At 32.4% G+C, this 19470-nt stretch overlaps 2 protein-coding genes across 3 annotated transcripts; one reads left to right on the top strand and one right to left on the bottom strand.

Annotated features, from left to right (window-relative positions):
* Nucleotides 1–994: 994 nt before the first annotated feature.
* Nucleotides 995–6524, top strand: LOC140052296 (uncharacterized). 2 transcript variants are annotated; one of them, XM_072097787.1, is made up of 3 exons: nt 995–1230; nt 2865–3302; nt 3726–6524. In XM_072097787.1, exons 2-3 carry the CDS (start codon nt 2909–2911, stop codon nt 4763–4765), a joined length of 1434 nt encoding a protein of 477 aa, XP_071953888.1. In that variant the 5' UTR covers nt 995–1230; nt 2865–2908; the 3' UTR covers nt 4766–6524. The 2 variants fall into 2 exon arrangements, with proteins under 2 accessions (XP_071953888.1, XP_071953887.1); XM_072097786.1 differs by having other exon boundaries at nt 2860–3302.
* Nucleotides 6525–9373: 2849 nt separating this feature from the next.
* Nucleotides 9374–17346, bottom strand: LOC140052289 (DDB1- and CUL4-associated factor 15-like). Its single transcript, XM_072097773.1, has 12 exons — nt 17161–17346; nt 16337–16464; nt 16022–16166; nt 15812–15915; nt 15149–15276; nt 13123–14523; nt 12785–12873; nt 12131–12259; nt 11920–12029; nt 11316–11429; nt 10469–10581; nt 9374–10217 (listed from the first exon to the last, which is right to left on the bottom strand). Exons 1-12 carry the CDS (start codon nt 17251–17253, stop codon nt 10159–10161), a joined length of 2613 nt encoding a protein of 870 aa, XP_071953874.1. The 5' UTR covers nt 17254–17346; the 3' UTR covers nt 9374–10158.
* Between the last annotated feature and the right edge of the window lie 2124 nt (nt 17347–19470).

Here is a 19470-nt window from a genome sequence, read left to right as displayed (position 1 = left end):
CCCAGCCCTGAGGGTATCCGGTATTGGGAGTGTTGACTGTTTGTGGAAGAATAACGACTTTTGTTAAATCTATCTTTGCTCCATCATCACAAAAGTTATTGAACCACTTGGCGTAGAGTTGATCTTACATAAATTGTTGACATTTAAGAAATTGTTGTAAATAGATAACTTTTTACTAATCACAAAATACTATCATTCTCTAAACTTTGTATTTGTATATATTTTAAAACTAAATTTATATTGAACATAATTAAAGGGCTGTTTGGGGAGAATTTCATTTTTTAATTACTAATACTTTTTATTGGACATTCCTCTACTGATATTATATATACTACGTATTTTGTTTTGTCCTTGATTGCTATTTGGTAATCAACATTTCTTTTAATTATTCATTAAATTAGGAAGCTACGTAGTCATTTTAGTATAAATATTTAATTTTTATTTAATGTAAAAAACTTGTTGATTGATGATCGTTTAAGTTTACTATTTGTTTTACTATCCATAATAAAACTCAACTACCAAATTAAACTATGGTTTATTGAGAAATATTGTTCATATACTAACGATAGTTGATAAGGCAGAGGATAAGATTAATTGGGGGTTGGCCCAGAGCCATATATTGACCATTAGGGTTGGACCATGGACCTATATTTTATTCAAATAGCATCTTTAAAGTAGTTATTGATATCAACTGAATTTGTTAATCAAGGTGCTTTTATTTTATGTAACTCAATATAAGTTATAAATCAATAAATTAAAGATGAAGATACTGTACGTAGGAGTCTGTTATCATTATTTAATTTTTATCCTGAATGATAAAGGTGATGATAATGAAAAATTAAATAGTGACTGAGTGAATACTGTAATGTATGCCTATAGGCTAGTGATTCAAATATTAACAGGCAAGTAAATAGATCCTGAATATTACAGTATTTTGAGTTTGAACAAATGAATAAAAGATGAAGAGAATTTACAAATAACAAATACTGCAAATTAAAACTAGAGCAAAAGCAAATTCACTCAATCCCAGAACAATGAAAGTTGTAAATAGAGATTACGTAATCTTTCCAGGTCAACACTCACTTGAGGTCATCACAGACAAAACAACAACACAGCAGCAGCAGTCGACGATCGCGCGGAGGAGAAAGAGTGTAGGAGAACAAAACAACATTTTAACTATTAAAATCAAAATTCATCTTCTGTAATTGGCAAAGCAAGCGTAAAGCACAGGTAAAACAACTTATCTCAATGTTTTATAACCGATTTAGGCGTGTAGAAGGATGAGATGGAAGCGTGAGCTATCTCAGTAGCCGAGGCCTGTGAAATCTGTGCACCGATTTTGTTTTGAAGTACGTGATGACTTGGCCAGAAACAGCTAATCACTGATTGTGAGGCTCAATATTTCGCTAAAAATACAGGTTATTTATAAGGATGCTTTTATCATGTATTGATTGTTAATAATTATTTGTCAATGTTATATTTAGGCAGATATCCTTTGTTATATGTCAGTAAAACTCAATTGAACCGTAGGTATAATTGAACTGCATGCTGCTGAGGTCATGCACAAGGAAATTCCATTCAACTCATTATTATACATTATACACTTTGTAGGACGAATGATCCTTTGTTCGTATGTAGTTTTAATAGAAATGAAAGCTGTTAATTTTGATCACTAATAAGAGGCATCACACAAGATATGAGAAGTTATTAGCATATTGTCTTGTACGTTTCCAAATTCTGTATTGTGACCAACGTTTCATTACCTTTTTTCCCCTTGACCCACATATAAATAAGTATACAGTATAAATCACTTTTATTCACTAGTCTACAGTACTGTAAAGTTTGAACATAAACATTTATATAAATACGTTATCAAAGCAATAGACTATATTATTCACGTGTAGGACATGCACACATATGGTGAAATAGAAAGGAACACATTACAAAATGGAAGTACAGGGGAAAGAAAGGAATTTTGAGAAATTTAATAATGGAGGAAATTAATGTTGTAAATTTCTTTTTATTCAATATATTTCCTCCAAATTTAACAAGGAATTTAGCATGCATTTTAGTTTGGAGATTTATAGAAAAATAATTTTACCCGTTCAGACGCACTGTTTATAGTTTTCAAATAATTATTAATACCGTATTGTTTCTAAAAAACGACTAAAATATCAAGCCCACCTTATTCCCCAGAAGAGCAAAATATTGTGTGTGGTTTGTTGACGGCAAATATCAAGCCCACCTTATTCCCCAGAAGAGCAACAATATTGTGTGTGGTTTGTTGACGGCAAATATCAAGCCCACCTTATTCCCCAGAAGAGCAACATATTGTGTGTGGTTTGTTGAGGGCAAATATCAAGCCCACCTTATTCCCCAGAAGAGCAACATATTGTGTGTGGTTTGTTGACGGCAAATATCAAGCCCACCTTATTCCCCAGAAGAGCAACAATATTGTGTGTGGTTTGTTGACGGCAAATATCAAGCCCACCTTATTCCCCGGAAGAGCAACATATTGTGTGTGGTTTCTTGACAGCAAATATCAAGCCCACCTTATTCCCCGGAAGAGCAACATATTGTGTGTGGTTTGTTGACGGCAAATATCAAGCCCACCTTATTCCCCGGAAGAGCAACATATTGTGTTTGGTTTGTTGACGGCAAATATCAAGCCCACCTTATTCCCCGGAAGAGCAAAATATTGTGTGTGGTTTGTTGACGGCAAATATCAAGCCCACCTTATTCCCCAGAAGAGCAACATATTGTGTGTGGTTTGTTGACGGCATTTTATTTGTATTAACATTTTCTTTATAGGTACAATCATTTTTTTTAACTAAATTGCTATGATTTTTCTTTCCATAGTATAGTGGTAACATTGGAATGGAACTAAAGATATAAGTGGCCAGTGTTTATGAAAATGGGTGCTAATATTACTGTTAACAGCAATACGAAGAAGTTAAAACAGACTGTACCACAAAGCAAATGGATAAGTTTTCCAAAACACAAAATTCTCTCCAAAACTGGATGTGCTCTTTCTTTAGAAGGACAGGATCAAGGCCATGTCTTCTATCAATTCAACGTGATTCCACCTGGAGTAGTCACCACTGGGCTAGACCCTGCTCAGATCATTTGGTGGACAGACTGCACATTTATGCCATTTGATGACAGTCAGATAGTCACGTCTCTCGGAGGTTATTTTTATCGCGGATCACAAGGTTTGACTCAGCTAAGAAAGATGAGACTACAGAATTATTTCAGGATACCGCAGGGCTTCATGACACTATGGCGTTTTAATGATCCACACTGTAAGTAACCTGATATCAATTTATTATGGTTAATGGTTTAAATTTATATAGCGCAAAATACAAATAGTCTCTATGCGCTATTTAGCACAAGTGTGAAAATGAAAATATTGATGTAAAATAAACCACGAAATTGCCTAAGAAAACTGAATAAATTGACCAAGAAAACATAAAAAGTCTGAAAACGGAATCTCACATCACCACACTGTTTCACAAACTTTTCATCATTCTTTGTTTAACTAGAAACTAATTTTTGTCCTGTATAGACCCAAGGTAGCGCCTGCCATGATTGGCAAACTGGAACACAATCATTTTATTTGTTTATTGCTGTACATATCAAATTTAGACTTTATCAGAATTCTTTAACAAATTGTCATAGTTTATAAAAATGTATCTTTAAACTATATATTGCATTTCTTTCTATAGTTCCAGATGTGATTAACACGAAACCAAGTCGTGCCTTGCCGCATTGTAGCGTATCACCCGGTGGTACTCAAGTGAGCTTCTTTACAGATACAGATATTATCAGTTCAAATATACAACAGGGCAGCGTCATCAAAGCAAAGGAAATGTTTTGTAGTACCTTTTTCTTCAGTGCCTTTTCTGCTGATTCTAACTTTGTGGCCGTACTAGGACGTTCTCGTCTGCATTTAAATTTTGCCATTGTATTGGTCATTCTCAGAGCCAGCGACATGCTCGTCATGTACCAAAAATCGGTACGAGAACTTTTCAGCAAATTTAAACTCCAGAAAAATTCAACGAATCAAGATCGTTTAGAATGCAAGTTTTCCCCAGACAGTCAGTTTGTTGCTGTTAGCACTACTGGAGGTCAGTTGTTTATAGTTAAACGTGACCTTTCAAATCTTGAATGCGTATTAGTTGATGGTAAAAATGAGAAACTGACCAATGAGCGTTGTTATGATTTCGATCCGCAGTACCCACACGAAGTACTGGCCGTTTGTGTAAACTCTGATGAAGTTTATGTCAAAAATATTGACAGTGGGTCGCAAATCTATTGTTCCAAACTTCCAGAAAATGTTACAAAAGCTACATGTTTAAAATACAACATGGAGGGAGATTCATTTGCTGTCGGTTGTCAAGATGGAGTGATAGTGATGATTTCATCAAGCAGCGGCAACATACTGTATTTACTCGATTCCAAAACGCAAGCAACAGCTTTCGCAATGACGCCCTGTAAACTCAGCATGTATCCAGAAATCATCCGGATATCATTCAGTCATTCTGATGACGTTTTAGCCGTCTCATCCACTGAGGGAGCTGTTCGATTATGGCAGTTACCGCCTAAAATCAATTTAGTACACATGTGCCGTCTTGTGATTTTGAAACATATACCAGCCTCAACAATCAATTGTTTGCCTCTTCCGACGAGAATCAAAGACCTAATTGTTTGTTGCCCTCGAGAAAGGACAGCAATAACGCCTGTCAAATCAAGACACAAAGAATGAATGAATGAATGTTTACTGTACTGTTTTTATCATCATTTTATCTTGATTTATTTTACCATAACACAACTCCTTGGTTATTTTTCATTGCTACTGCCACTGATGATCGAGATTGAACTTATATTTGAATAATTGCTGTTGAAACAAGTTACATAAGTGAAACATCATTTAAGTTTAGGAATGCCAATAAATATTGATTTTGAATATGATATAATTTGCCATACTACTCGAATTCTAAACTCAACACCACACAATCAATAAGCAGAACAGTCAAATAAGCAATGCAGTGAAGCCTGATTTTTATTAGCCAATAGCACAGATGAGCTTATTTGATTATTTACCTTTTAATACAGATTTTTTATTAGAATAATAACATAATTATTATTATTTTGTCATAATAATGTGAAATGTTCAATTGTTTGATCATTTTATGAACAACTCCTTAAGTAAAATATAACATAGAAATTCTAGTTAAGCATCTACAGTAGTTTTAAGTATTAATTAGGTTTAAGAAAATTACAGCTAGTATTTGTGCCGAGTTTGAAGAATTTCACTTAAGTACATTACTTTGTAAAAGGTATGTGATGCCAACAATGACAAAAACACACTAAACAGTAACTTTTATTAAAACATATTTTAGTAATTATAGTACAGTACAGTCTTATGACAGAATAGGTACTTTATTATTCAGTTTTTGTAGAAACAAATTTAATCTTTCTAGATATTTTTCTATTTATAGAATCATATAAACTATAGTAAACTAAACGCTGTAGTGTTTTATTATTAAGTAGTATAGTCAGTCAGTTCCATATACGGTAGGTGCAATAGTGGATGTAGTTCAAATAATATATTGTTTAATCTTTTTATGCAAGAATTATTTTAAAGCAGGACTTATAAAATTAAAAATATGCATGTCGCAAAAAATGGTTCTAATTTGTTTATAATTGTAAAGCATGTGACAATAATTTGAATTGTTTTTACGTTTTATAAAGCTAGTCACACAGCAATGTTATTGGTTTAAATATAATAATGCTTACGTTATATTAATTGGTTATGCGCATGAAGCTGGGCCAAAAGATAATATATTTTTTAAATGCACTTTTATACTCTGTTTATTGATGAGAATGTCTCCTAATTCTCATATTACATATGAAATGTAAATCTGTTAACCGGTTGTTTTAAGATATTGTGAAATATACTGACAATAGTGTATTATGTCTGGGTGTGCTGATTTCCCTGCTCCAACGTACTAATTAAGTTAGCTTCGCATCATATAGCAGTGCTGGCTTGCTACCAACCCCAATTAATGATTTCAAATCCTGCCCATGTCATACCAAGAATCATCTATTATATTAAAAAATACCTGATTCTCAATGCTGTATCTCCACATACAATATTTGCCCAGTATGATAGGAATATTTGGTAATAGTATCTCATTTGTGTCACATATGCTACCTGTATCATGTAAGCTTAGGTGTTTAATGTATATGGTATATTATGCTAGGAGATACATGTGAAACACATGTGATGTTGTATACCAAATATTAATATGATAATAGAGGTCTAGACAGTACCAAGAATCGACACTTAGATGGGGATTAGATGAAATAAATGCTCAAAGCTCTCTATTTAAAAAATTAATAATAAAAATATATAATGAACTATTGCATTGTATTTTGGTTACCACGCAGGTTGATGGTATATATACTATGTTGACAATAAAGCACTGTATGCCAGTATTTAATGCTATGTAGGTTGTCATATGTGTTATTCATTCCTTTTGTATATAATGTAATGTAATCATTGTAATAATGCAACATGTGTTCATACTGACATTTAGCGCATAACAATTCAGTTTTGTGCCTATTTTTTTGTGATTTTTTCAAAAAGGCTTGGCCTTAATGTAGTTTGGAGATTTTTTGAAAAATGAGAAGATTGAATTTCTACCTTATTTTTAGGCATAATGGTCAGAAGATGATAACATAATATAATATATCGAAAAACAAAACTTTGTTATAAGACACCATAAGTTGATCATAACCCTATATACATGCACATATAGTAATATTAGCTCATTTTGAAATGTTCATTTTTTCCCATTTTTCGACACTTTTATTTTTCGACATAACTGGTGTCTATGGTACTATAAGATGATGATAAAGCAATATATGATCATATAGAGCAATTTTATCGCATAATAATTGAACTTTAAAAACTCGATATTTTGGCCAATTTTCGAAAAAAATTGCAAATCTTTGATCCTTTTATTTTTTGACATAACTGTTTCTATGGTACTATAAGAAAGCAATATATGATCATATAGAGCAATTTTATCACATAATAATTGAATTTTAAAAACCCGATATTTTGGCCAAAATTTCCGAAAAAATCCCTGTACTATAGTACAGGGATTTTTTCAAAAATGGCCAATTTTCGACCCTTTTATTTTTCGACATAACTGGTGTCTATGGTACTATAATATGATGATAAAGCAATATATGATCATATAGAGCAATTTTATCACATAATAATTGAATTTTAAAAACCTAATATTTCAGCAAATTTTCGAAAAAATCCCTGTACTATAGTACAGGGATTTTTTCAAAAATGGCCAATTTTCGACCCTTTTATTTTTTGACAACTGGTCTCTATGGTACTATAAGATGATGATAAAGCAATATATGATCATATAGAGCAATTTTATTACATAATAATTGAATTTTAAAAATCCAATATTTTGGCCAATATTCGAAAATATCCCTTACTATAGTACAGGGATTTTTTCAAAAATGCCAAATTTTCGACCCTTTTATTTTTCGACATAGCTGGTCTCTATGGTACTATAAGATGATGATAAAGCAATATATGATCATATAGAGCAATTTTATCACATAATAATTGAATTTTAAAAACCTAATATTTTGGCAAATTTTCGAAAAAAATCCCTGTACTATAGTACAGGGATTTTTTCAAAAATGGCCAATTTTCGACCCTTTTATTTTTTCGACATAACTGGTGTCTATGGTACTATAATATGATGATAAAGCAATATATAATCATATAGAGCAATTTTATCACATAATAATTGAATTTTAAAAACCTAATATTTTGGCAAATTTTCGAAAAATTCCTGTACTATAGTACAGGGATTTTTTCAAAAATGGCCAATTTTCGACCCTTTTATTTTTCGACATAACTGGTGTCTATGGTACTATAATATGATGATAAAGCAATATATGATCATATAGAGCAATTTTATCACATAATAATTGAATTTTAAAAACCCGATATTTTGGCCAATATTCGAAAAAAATGACAAAGTTTCGATCCTTATTATTTTTTGACATAACTGTGTCTATGGTACTATAATATGATGATAAAGCAATATATGATCATATAGAGCAATTTTAACGCAAAAACTTTGTTATAAGACACCATAAGAAAAAAAATAATTACCGTATGCTTTGGTTTTTTAATGAAAACAACTGAATAGTAATTTTATAAAACTCATTTTAAATCGATCAAAACTTACATAATAAAAAAAAACATAACTACAGTATGTTACAATGTAATTAAAAATATTATGAAATATTTATTTTGGAAATTATTATCTAAAATTGATGAATACAAGGCTAAGGACAACTGGTCATTTTATGCAGCTTTCTTCACACAATGCCCAAATAAGCTGATTTACTTCTAACAATGGACTCACAAAAAGTGTTTTCTTTGCCTTTTGTTTATTCACTGCACACAACAGTAATATAATGGTGCGTTAGTTAAGTTGACTTACATAGCGATATCTGCTCAGATAATAAAACCAGTTGAAGCACCTATACACAAAAAAACAGGTAAAATAAAGACCATCATAAAGCCCACCCAATACAAAAAGTACATTCAAACAATAAAGTAAATAAACAAACAAAACCAAAAACATTTGCGGCCCATAAAAAAGAACCAGTGGCCATATTCACCAATCAAACTGAGTGAGATATTTCCCTTATATATTAAGTATTTCACTTAAGTCAAGGAACATTTAAGTATTTCCCTTAAATTGTATTCACTTAGATAGATTTTTTTATTTAAGTGTTAAGTGTTTCTCTTAGCCTAAGTGTGAATGGTGAACACAGCCACTGGCATTCTATTTTTCATTCTGTTCTGTATAAAGTAGTAACATTTATCTTTAATATACAGCAGAATAATGCACTTAAATCTGATGGTAGGAGGGCACAACCTCAGCACACCAATTATTAATTTATCAAATATACATCTGGAATACACAGGTATCCATTAAAGATGTACATTGTACCACAAAACTTGAAAAATCCAATCAAACTTTGAATAGGCCATTTTGTAGTTGTAATGTTGTTATTCACTTTGGCCAAAAATGAACCAAAATGAACAGCAAAACCAAAAACGCAGATAATTAAATAAACAAAACCAATTTTACAATAATGATCAAATAACAATAAAGGAATCTTAGTCTGTCATTTATACTGTATATAAAATACATATTATTTTTCAAAGATTTAATTAAGATTTCTTCAATCAATTAGGAATTAATTATTATTATTAATTATTAATATTAATTATTATTATTTATATACAATTCAAATTACAATATCACTTACAGAAATATAAAATTAAACTTTAAATAAATTACAAACAATCAAAATGATGATGTATATAATATTTGAATATTCAGAACATAAATGAATAACTGAGAAATAGAAAATATGTATGTATACCTCTGTACTTATATGCCTTATAAGTGGACATCCTATAGCAAACAGTCAAGTAGGTCTGACATTGCAGAGGTATAGACTATTCTACTGCTGTCATAGTGATATGACTATCTACAATAACTTGTTATCTTCAGTAAATTCTAACTTTATTGCTAAAACAATAGGAAGAACAGAAACTCACCCTGTCTCATTTAAACAAAAGATATTATATAAATATACATTTATACTGTAATTCAATTTTAATTTTCTAAATTTTAAAGAATGTAATCATCAGAAGGAAAATCCAGAACAATACTATGTAGTACAGACATTAGGGCATACTTAATAGTGTTAAGCTCTGTCTACACTATCAAACTAGTTTGACAAAAAGTGTGATGGCAGTGGTATGCCCAAATATGGTAGTGATATGACATCATCATGTCCATATATGGGAACATCACATTTTGTTGTCACATAAAGTTTGATAGTGTAGACAAAGCTTAATACATTTACTTCCTCTAAAACATTTTCTGAGAAGGATACTTAGTCATCAGTGGGAATGCAACATCTAAATGATCCATATGAAGACTCTTTATATTGTGACTCAGGCATCTCAAGCATTAGATGTCTTGCAAAGCAGGGGTTGCAACCAGCAGATTTAGCAGAGGTCCTTGATCAGGTGAGAACAATAGCCATGTAATGAACAGGATCAATTAGTTTGGTTAACGAACGATCTACAGAATATTAGAAAATATATTTTTTTTAGGCTTAGGAAGTGGAGTAGATAAAGTGAGTTAAAATCCTGGCACTAGGTCAGGATTGAACCATTCATAGAAATTGGAATTATAAGAAATAAGCATGTTAACCACCAAGCTACAGCTCCACTAACATATTATAATATCAAAATAATGTTAGATGACACTGTGACAATACTATTTCAGACAGTTAAATTTCCCCTCCTTTATAAAATAATCGGTATGTTTACTTTTAAAGACAGCCTCGTTGGTGAGAACATGTACCCCTTTGGCGTGGCTCTGGGGAATCGAGCACTGCCGCTGAATTCGCTGACATAAGGCACGTCCAGGATTCCAGGTTTTCCTACAAGAAACAACAATTTCTACAATGATGCAAAACACAATACTACACTCATGGTTTTCCATTTTAATGTTTAAAGCTCTGTTTACACTTCCAAACATTATGTGACAAAAAATCTGATGTGCACATATAATGAACATAATGATGTTATGTCATTACCATATTTGGGCATATCACTACCATACTTGGGTATATCACTACCATACTTGGGCATATCACTACCATACTTGGGTGTATCACTACAATATTTGACACTTTTTTGTCAAACAAATTTGATAGTGTAGAAAGAGCTTAAGCATAATTCCATTCTGTGCTGTATCTGTAAATATTAAATATGTTATGTACCAATCACTATTTATTTACTTTTACACAATATATATTTGATTTTTTTTTTATTCAAAACATAATACTACTACCATGGTTTTCCCTTTTAATGTTAAAACATAATTCTATTGAGTTATCAGTTCAGTGCTATAACTATTAAATACATGTTATGTACCAATCACTGTTTCTTATTTTACTTTTGTATTATTGCAATAGTCTATTAACCTTCAAACAATATTACTTTCAACAAAGGTAATGTGTGTACAACTCATTAAATGGATTTCATTTGACCATCACTCTTTTACCAATAGCAGTGCACATATAATTGAACTACAGAACTTACTACATTGTGCCATAAATGGACATACAGATTCTACAATGTGCAACTATATAACAACCACAGTATGACTTACTTCAGTTTAGCTTGATCAAACTCTTGTAAATCTTCAATATCTAAAGTTTTACATCTTCCAGTTCTTAAATTCCAAGCAAATTTAAAGCCAGTTTGGTATAGACATGGAAACTCACTGAAAAAAAAGATTATATAACATACAGCAAAGACTAATAAATATGAAACGAAGGTTTTAATGTTGGAAAGTTCTTATCATTCAATTGCTGGCAATAAACATTATAGTATGTTCCACTTTTTTGGAAGAATATTACATACATCATATTTAATCATAAGGGATTATTGGAATTGATGTTTAATTAGAATAATCTTCACTGAATATAAAGGTCCTCTTGTATATAAAAAGGGGCTGTTAAAAATCTGCTTTGTGATCTAAGCTCTGTCAACTTTATGTGACAAAAAATGTTATATACCCATATATGGATATGATGACATCATATCACTACCATATTTGGTCACATCACACTTTTTTTTGTCTAGTTTGATAGTGTAGACAGAGCTTTAGACACTGCAAGTTAGAATAGCATAGCATTTATTATTTACACAAACAATTTGTAATTTTGTTGATTCTCTAAATTGTTTTTGTTAGCTATGCTAACAATTATTACCTAAATGGCTCATCAACGAATTCAAACACATTTTGAGGTTGCTTAGGAACTGGTCTTGCCCTTATTAATGCCATTATCATCACCAGGACACTACACGAGTCTGGACAAACCTACAAATAAATGGTGTACAAGATGATCATATAATATTGAATTCATTTAATCCATCTAAAAATTATAAACCATATTTGCACTACTAATCACAAAAACTTACATCTAAAATTTGCATATCGTAATCTGTGAAAGCTATAAAGCGATGACCCCAGGTAGCATGCATTCTGATGGCATCACAGATGTAGTGCTCAGCATCCATTGTTAGTTGCTTTACATCAATACATGCTCCCTGAACAAATATAATATACAATTAATTAGTACGATATTACAAATAACTATGGATGTCCTTATATATGCAGTGTAGAATATGTTGTATGATTTGTGATTGAACAGACAGACAGAAATCTGTATGAATGTAAAATATACCATTTTAAAGAAATGAATGAGTCTATAAGTTTGATGACGGGATGTGTACCTAATGATGATTGTCAATATCATTTGATTCAGTATTGGAATTATCAAATCATCAACATATCAGTACCTAGATCAATATCAACATAATCAATATCAACAAATGATCTAGATCAATACCTAAATATCTGGATCTAGATTAATACCAACATATCTGGATCTAGATTAATATTAACATATCAGGATCTAGATCATTATAAACATATCTGGACCTAGATCAATATAATCAACATCGGTCAGGTCAGGTAATGGCAGTTTCAAAGTTACAAGCTAAAGGTAAGTACTTGTAACATGATAAGAAGGCAGCACAAAAACAACCATACAGTTTAAGAAGACAACTAACCTCACTCCTAGCAGTTCTGTTGGTGAGTACCATAGGTGCTTGTCTGTCCCCCAACACACTCATGGGTAACATACTGTGGTAGTCATACGCTGGTAATGAAAAATAAACAAATAAAAATCACACATTCACGTAGTCTGCTCCTAGATAAGTAAGTAAAAACTGATTTTAAAACACTGTTCACATACTGTATTTGTTTTCAATCCAGAAATTGTTTCAATCAATCAGTGGTAGAATTTGATTATTATGCTTTATAAATATTTTAATATTTTTAAACAGAAGAGAGCTGCTGTTTGACTAAGCAATTTATTCTCAAAAAGATAATACAGGTACTGACTTACCCTCAAGCGGTCCTAATAGCTCCTCACCCGGTGTCCTCTCAACAAATCGTCTAACAGAGTATGTGAATCCTTGAAGCTGGCATGTGCACTCACGAATTGTCATTTGACTTGATAAATTAGTGTCAACCATGTTGTGTACAGGGCAATGGTGTCGGATCTCGGATCCAATCCCTAAGCTAAAATCTCCAAGTAGTGGCTGATGATGGTTATTCTGCAATCGAACATCTTCATGGAAAAACGCATTTTTTGCTGTCTGGGGCATTACGACTGAAGCTACAAACTTTTTATCGTCAGGTTTTCTATTAGAATTAGTTTGAAAATCCATTTGAAATCGGTCATTACATTTGCATTTTATTGAATTATCTTTGGATGAATTTAAATCGCAATGTTTGTTTAACTCATTGCATAAACATGCGTCTATAGACTTGGAAGGTTTATATTTAAAAGATCTAACTTCAGTTTCCGGAATGGAACATTTAATCAAGTGTCTTGTACAGTCAGTATCATGATTAATTTTGCAGCTGACTGAAGAAGTTTGCTCACAATAAAAGTCATCTGGAGTATTACACGCTTTATCCTGGCGTGACTTTGTAAATTCAACTTTGGCGTATACTTTAGAGTTGCGGTGAACATCTAGACTATTTGATGGAGAGAAGTGATCATGACTGGCACATGTCTCCTCTGCTGGATGTGAATGAGCACATGTATTACGTGGACTACCTTCGTTATCAAGGTTATCGATCCAAGCAAAATGGCTAGACTCTTGGCAATCGCAATCTTCTGTTCCGGAGTTTAAAGACGCAATTCCATCGCTTTTTGGTGAACACTGACAAACAGTTATTTGACATCGACGGCCACTGTAACATAGTTTTGAATTTTTTGTAGACAAACAAGTTCGTTTGACATCATCTTTAGAAGGACATTCTTCAATGGAAGATGTATCGCATAAGTCATCCACAGTCTGAGTTGCCATATCTCTTACATTGGATGAGGATTCTTTCAAAAGATCTAGTTGATTTTGAGGTGAGCTTACGAATTTTGTCTTGTTGACACTTACTGGTGAGTTTGATGCTGGCGACAAAAACTGTTGAGAGTCTCCTTTAATACTAGAATGCTTGGAAGAAAACGATGCAAACGATGTGCTTCCAGAAACTAAAGGCGAGTAAAAACTACTACCAGTTCCAAACTCACCCAATTTCACTGACAGAGCAATAAGTGCATCGCCTGTATTTAAAACAACTAGTCCATCTTTAGCTAGGCTATGTTTAGGAGACAGTGATGGGTATGGAGGAGATAGTTCATACTTGGTGTGAACAGCAAAGCCATGTTGTAGACATTTTGGTGGTGTTGGTGGGCTAGGAATCATATCCTCAAACATAAGATTCCACGCTGGATCAAAATCTATATAAAAAAAAAGGAAAAGTTTATTATATAAAAATGTAGCAGAATAATCTATGACTTTCAGCCTACTGGGTGGGATAAATTGTGCACATTTGTGGACAACATGTTTCTTTCTTAAAGGTACATTTGTGTTTTCAATTTGGGATTAAAAATACACTACAGCATTGTAGGTTCTTTAAAATGCACATGAGCCAGATTTGTACACTAGACCTTAGTACTTTTCCAGAATAGTAATATGTCACTATTATACTGTTTATGAACTGTTATTCCAAAAACACAATTTTGTAGATATGACACACTTTCATTATCAGTTTCTGTCATTAATTTGGCAACTCTATACATCAGGTGAAATTTACAAATTTATACAAATTCATATTATAAGAACCTAAAGGCCCGTAATTCAAATCAAAATGTATTCCACATCTTTCATATGCTGTAATTTGCTTACAGTACTTCAAATAAATTAAAGCGACATATACATTCTCAACTGTTCAACAACAGGTGATATAGAAAGCGTACATTAAGTATTGTGCAATTGGGTACTGTATAATACTGTATGTAAAATAAATGATAAATAATCATGACCATTTCAAATAAATAATAGAACCATCATAGAATGATTTACCAAATTGATCTTGGTTAGAGTACTTGTGAAAAATGCATTGTTGACAAGGCTGTACCGATGGAATAGCTGTTACTGTTAAATAACATTGTAGTTTCTTTTCATCAATATCATGTGTACTTGTTGCACAACTGAAGGAAATAAAATAGTAAATTTGTAAATAAACATACAAATAACAATCCTATTGTTTTAATAGGAAACAGGATGAAGTGCATGTAATAGGGAACAAAGCCTGTAGCTAAAGTGCCCTTTTCTCTTTCTAGCGATCAGGAGTATGCTGGGCTCGCACTGACTGATTGCCAAGTCGCCACGAGCGAAAATGTTTCCAGATTGGCGAAAAATAAAACCGCTGCTTTTGCCACTTTGACGCCAATTGACTATAGTATTTACCGGGATTAATTTTTCGATAGGGGTGTTATTTTCAGATTAAAAAGAAACATTATAATATCTTCGATGAACGACGTCTTAATCTTATCGAAACCAAATATGTATGCGTTGTGCAATTTAGACACGATGACGATTTTTGCACCTTTTGTGACCCTTATATCAAACACAGTATATAAGAATGAAATCTTTATATTATTTATTAAGAATGGTATAAAAATTAAATTCTCACTCCTGCATCACAAACTTTATATTAACATAATTTAAATAAAGTAATCATACCATCCATAAACCAAGATTTTTGATTGGTCAGTTGGCCAGCTACAGATAGCAATATATAGGTCTTGTTGAATTTCTTCCTCACCAAATAAAAGCACCTCTGACACCTATAAAGATAGTTGTAAACGATTAAGTGAAAATGCATTTCAAATATCAGATTTACTGTAAGCCTAGGAACTCAGCATTTCCACTCCTTCGACTTAAAATACTTACTCTATCCATGGGCTGAGCATTATTAAATTTCCACCAATGTAACTTATAGACGTAGATGGGATATGCAATGTGATCAACTATTTCCACATTCAGTGTATAAGATAGAACAAACTGACCATCTTTACTGAAGCCTAGAAAAACATGACTGGAAAAAATCAAAGAAAATGTAGATTACTATATTACATAGTAAGGGTGTACATGCAATGCAAGTATTTTGACAATCGTAAGCAGCAGTTCACTTAATTTGATAAGTAAACGACATCATTCTTTGTTCCACAAATCCAGTAATGACATACTGTATGAATAATAACTTACCCTTCCTCATGAAGAACATTAGCATCAACAATGTCCTTTAGCGGAATTCCTAAACGACCAGGTACCTTACCAAACATTGAACGACATACAGGGTAACTGGTTTTTGTTGGGTGGAGATTACCAGAAATCTAGCGAATTAAAAATGATAATAATTAATATAAATATTAAACCATCTATTATTGATATTTAGTAAAAGTAGTCTACTATAGGCAATTTTATATTAATGTAAATTTATACATAACATACATGTAATTTATTTAAATGCATATCATGATATAAATGCAATGATACAACTTTTTGTTTATTTAATTAATTGTACTCTGTACTCTGTATAAATTTAAAAATGTCAATATTTATATTTGTGTACAAAATGTTAATTAATTTTTGTACGCTATGATTTAATAGGCCTATTATGTCAAGTAATCGGCCGGGTGCTGTTATATCAAATTAGGTGTACCAGCCTAATGTTAGCCTAGGCCTAGAGTTTGTTTGAATAAAAAAAAAAAAATACATTTTTTTTTATATCCTTCTTTTTGAATTTATTTAAATAATAAAAATCCATTTAAAAAATAAATTTGGTTTTTTATTATTTAGGTCTAGGCCTAGGGCCTACCTAGGCCTACTGTATTTATGACTGTATGCAAACAGTTTTCTCATTTTTGAGAAATTTATAAGACAAAGGTAGGCCGAAACGTCCTGCTGGACCACCTGGGTCGAAACGTCTCTGATTCTGGCCAGCATGCATTGACTGACATCTTAGACTCTTAGAGGCTAGGCCCTGTATGAAGGACCGACCCAGCAGGACCTAAATACATACAACTGACCTCACGCATTCGCAGACGATGTGCTACATTATAAGATCTACGAATGCCTTTTCGTGAAGGCATATAACAACTAAAGCCAGGTTTAGTTGCCATGACCAAATTTCTTTTTAAAATGTGATGTTTTAATGCCAAAAAAGTAAACAATACATGTCCAACGAAACCATTTCGCACGATCCATCCATCCAGCAGTTCGAGGTATATTCAGAGCGTCATTTCTGACGATGGAGCATTCTCTACTTTTCTAAGGAGCGCCATTTATGCCTTTATTTCCTTCAGAAATAGAAATAGTACTACGGTAACTGATCCAGTGGATCAAATTTGGCACCGGTGGAGCACAGTGATATAAAATAGAAATAAGTCACTAATTTAAATATATTTTCGTATGTTAATACACTGAGCTCAAGTGGACCCAATTTGGCACGAGGGGAGCAGAGTGATATAAAATAGAAATAAAGTCACTACATTTTAATACAGTATCTCATTTGTATCTAATAGGCCTACACTGAGCTCAATTTGGCACGAGGGGAGCACAGGGATATAAAATAGAAATAAAGTCTCACTACATTTTAATACAGTATCTCATTTGTATTTACACTGAGCTCAATGGACCCAATTTGGCACGAGCGGAGCACAGGGATATAACATAGAAATAAAATCATGTTATATCTCATTCGTATTTTAATAAACTGTGCTCCAGTGGACCCAATTTGGCACCAGTGGTTTGAGAAAATATACTTCTGGAATTCAAAATGCAGCTCTATTTCTCAAAATTTGCTCAGCCCCAAGCATTGTGGGGTACTGAAGATTCTATACATGTTGTTTGAAAAAATAATAGATGTCATTTCAGGAGAACCTTGCAGCTCTATTTTAAACAGTTTGGTATGCCGTGCGTTGTTATGCAAATGAGTTTGTGCAGGTGTATTATGGAGAAGATGGTGTGTTAGTCATTCGCGGTCAACACGCAACACTGTTAAATGTTGATGTTGTTAATCTTTACATTAGAAGATTGTTGAAATCATGTAAATAAAACATTTTCCTCAACAACCCTCAAAATATCTCTCTTTCAAAATGAAATAAAAACAATATTCATTATTTTCCATAAAAAAAAAATTCTGTAGAGCTAGGTTCGAACCCAATCTACTAGAGCTGAGAGCACTCAAACCTGAGCATTACCCGTTACGCTACAAAGTAGTACATGACTGATCAGCTGATAATAGTCTATTTATACGTGTATTACGTAATTCATCATTACGTGATAACTTTCATATTAACCTTGTTAAAACCAAAATGATCAGTTAGCTCAGTCGCCTGAGCGTCGTGTTGACAACACGTATGTCGTGGGTTCGATTCCCACGCTGGTCACATTTGTTTAAACTTTAAAGACATATGTTAAAAATATGAATTATGTAGTAACATATTGAACGTGTAGTAACCTATTGAACGTATACTACCAAATTTCAAATGTTCAATTATTTTATGACGATCAAAATTTAAAATGTGTTGAAATTCTATGTTCTATCATAAATATACATTTTAAACGAACGAAAATTACTAAAATCACTGATATGGCTTGAAACTAATTTTTCTTTTGCATTACGGATGGAGTAACCGATATTGAACTTATATACCAAGTTTGAAATATTTTTGAAATCCAGAAGTATTTTTTCTTGGTGTTTTTGTATGTGACTATTTCCCTGTGCTTCACTGGCGCCAAATTGGATCCACTGGAGCACAGTGTATTAACATACGAAAAGATATTAAAATTCAGTGACTTATTTCTATTTTATATCACTCTTCCTGTGCTCCCCTGGCTCCAAATTGGGTCCACTTGAGCACAGTGTATTAACAGACGAAAAGATACTAAAAATCATTGACTTATTTCTATTTTATATCACTGTGCTCTCCTGGCTCCAAATTGGGTCCACTTGAGCAAAGTGTATAACATACGAAAAGATATTAAAATTCAGTGATTTATTTCTATTTTATATTATTTTGCTCCCTTGGCTCAAAATTGGGTCCACTTGAGCACAGTGTTATTAACATACGAAATAATATTACAATTCAGTGACTTATTTCTATTTTATATCACTGTGCTCCACCGGTGCTAAATTTGGTCAACTGGAGCAGTTACCGTTACTAGTACTATTTCTAATTTGGAAGTAAATAAAGGCATAAATGGCGCTCCGTAGAAGTAGAGAATGCTCGATCGTCGAAATGACGCTCTGAATATACCTCACTATCTTTGATATATGGCTAGGCTCTGTCTACACCAGAGCCATATATATAAAGAGTTACGACATTGAAAATTAG

This window comes from Antedon mediterranea, chromosome 6 (assembly GCF_964355755.1).
Source record: "Antedon mediterranea chromosome 6, ecAntMedi1.1, whole genome shotgun sequence".
Taxonomy (NCBI): domain Eukaryota; kingdom Metazoa; phylum Echinodermata; class Crinoidea; order Comatulida; family Antedonidae; genus Antedon; species Antedon mediterranea.
This window is presented reverse-complemented; position numbering and strand designations above follow the sequence as displayed.

Excerpts from the sequence above, each read along its gene's own strand:
- LOC140052289 (XM_072097773.1), bottom strand. The coding sequence starts at position 17,253 with ATGGCAACTAAACCTGGCTTTAGTTGTTATATGCCTTCACGAAAAGGC. Across the intron at positions 16,167-16,336 it reads AATGTTCTTCATGAGGAAGG|TCATGTTTTTCTAGGCTTCA; the intron begins GTAAGTTATTAT and ends GATTTTTTCCAG. Across the intron at positions 11,430-11,919 it reads TTCGTTGATGAGCCATTTAG|TGAGTTTCCATGTCTATACC; the intron begins GTAATAATTGTT and ends CTTTTTTTTCAG.
- LOC140052296 (XM_072097787.1), top strand. The coding sequence starts at position 2,909 with ATGAAAATGGGTGCTAATATTACTGTTAACAGCAATACGAAGAAGTTA. Across the intron at positions 3,303-3,725 it reads GCGTTTTAATGATCCACACT|TTCCAGATGTGATTAACACG; the intron begins GTAAGTAACCTG and ends TTCTTTCTATAG.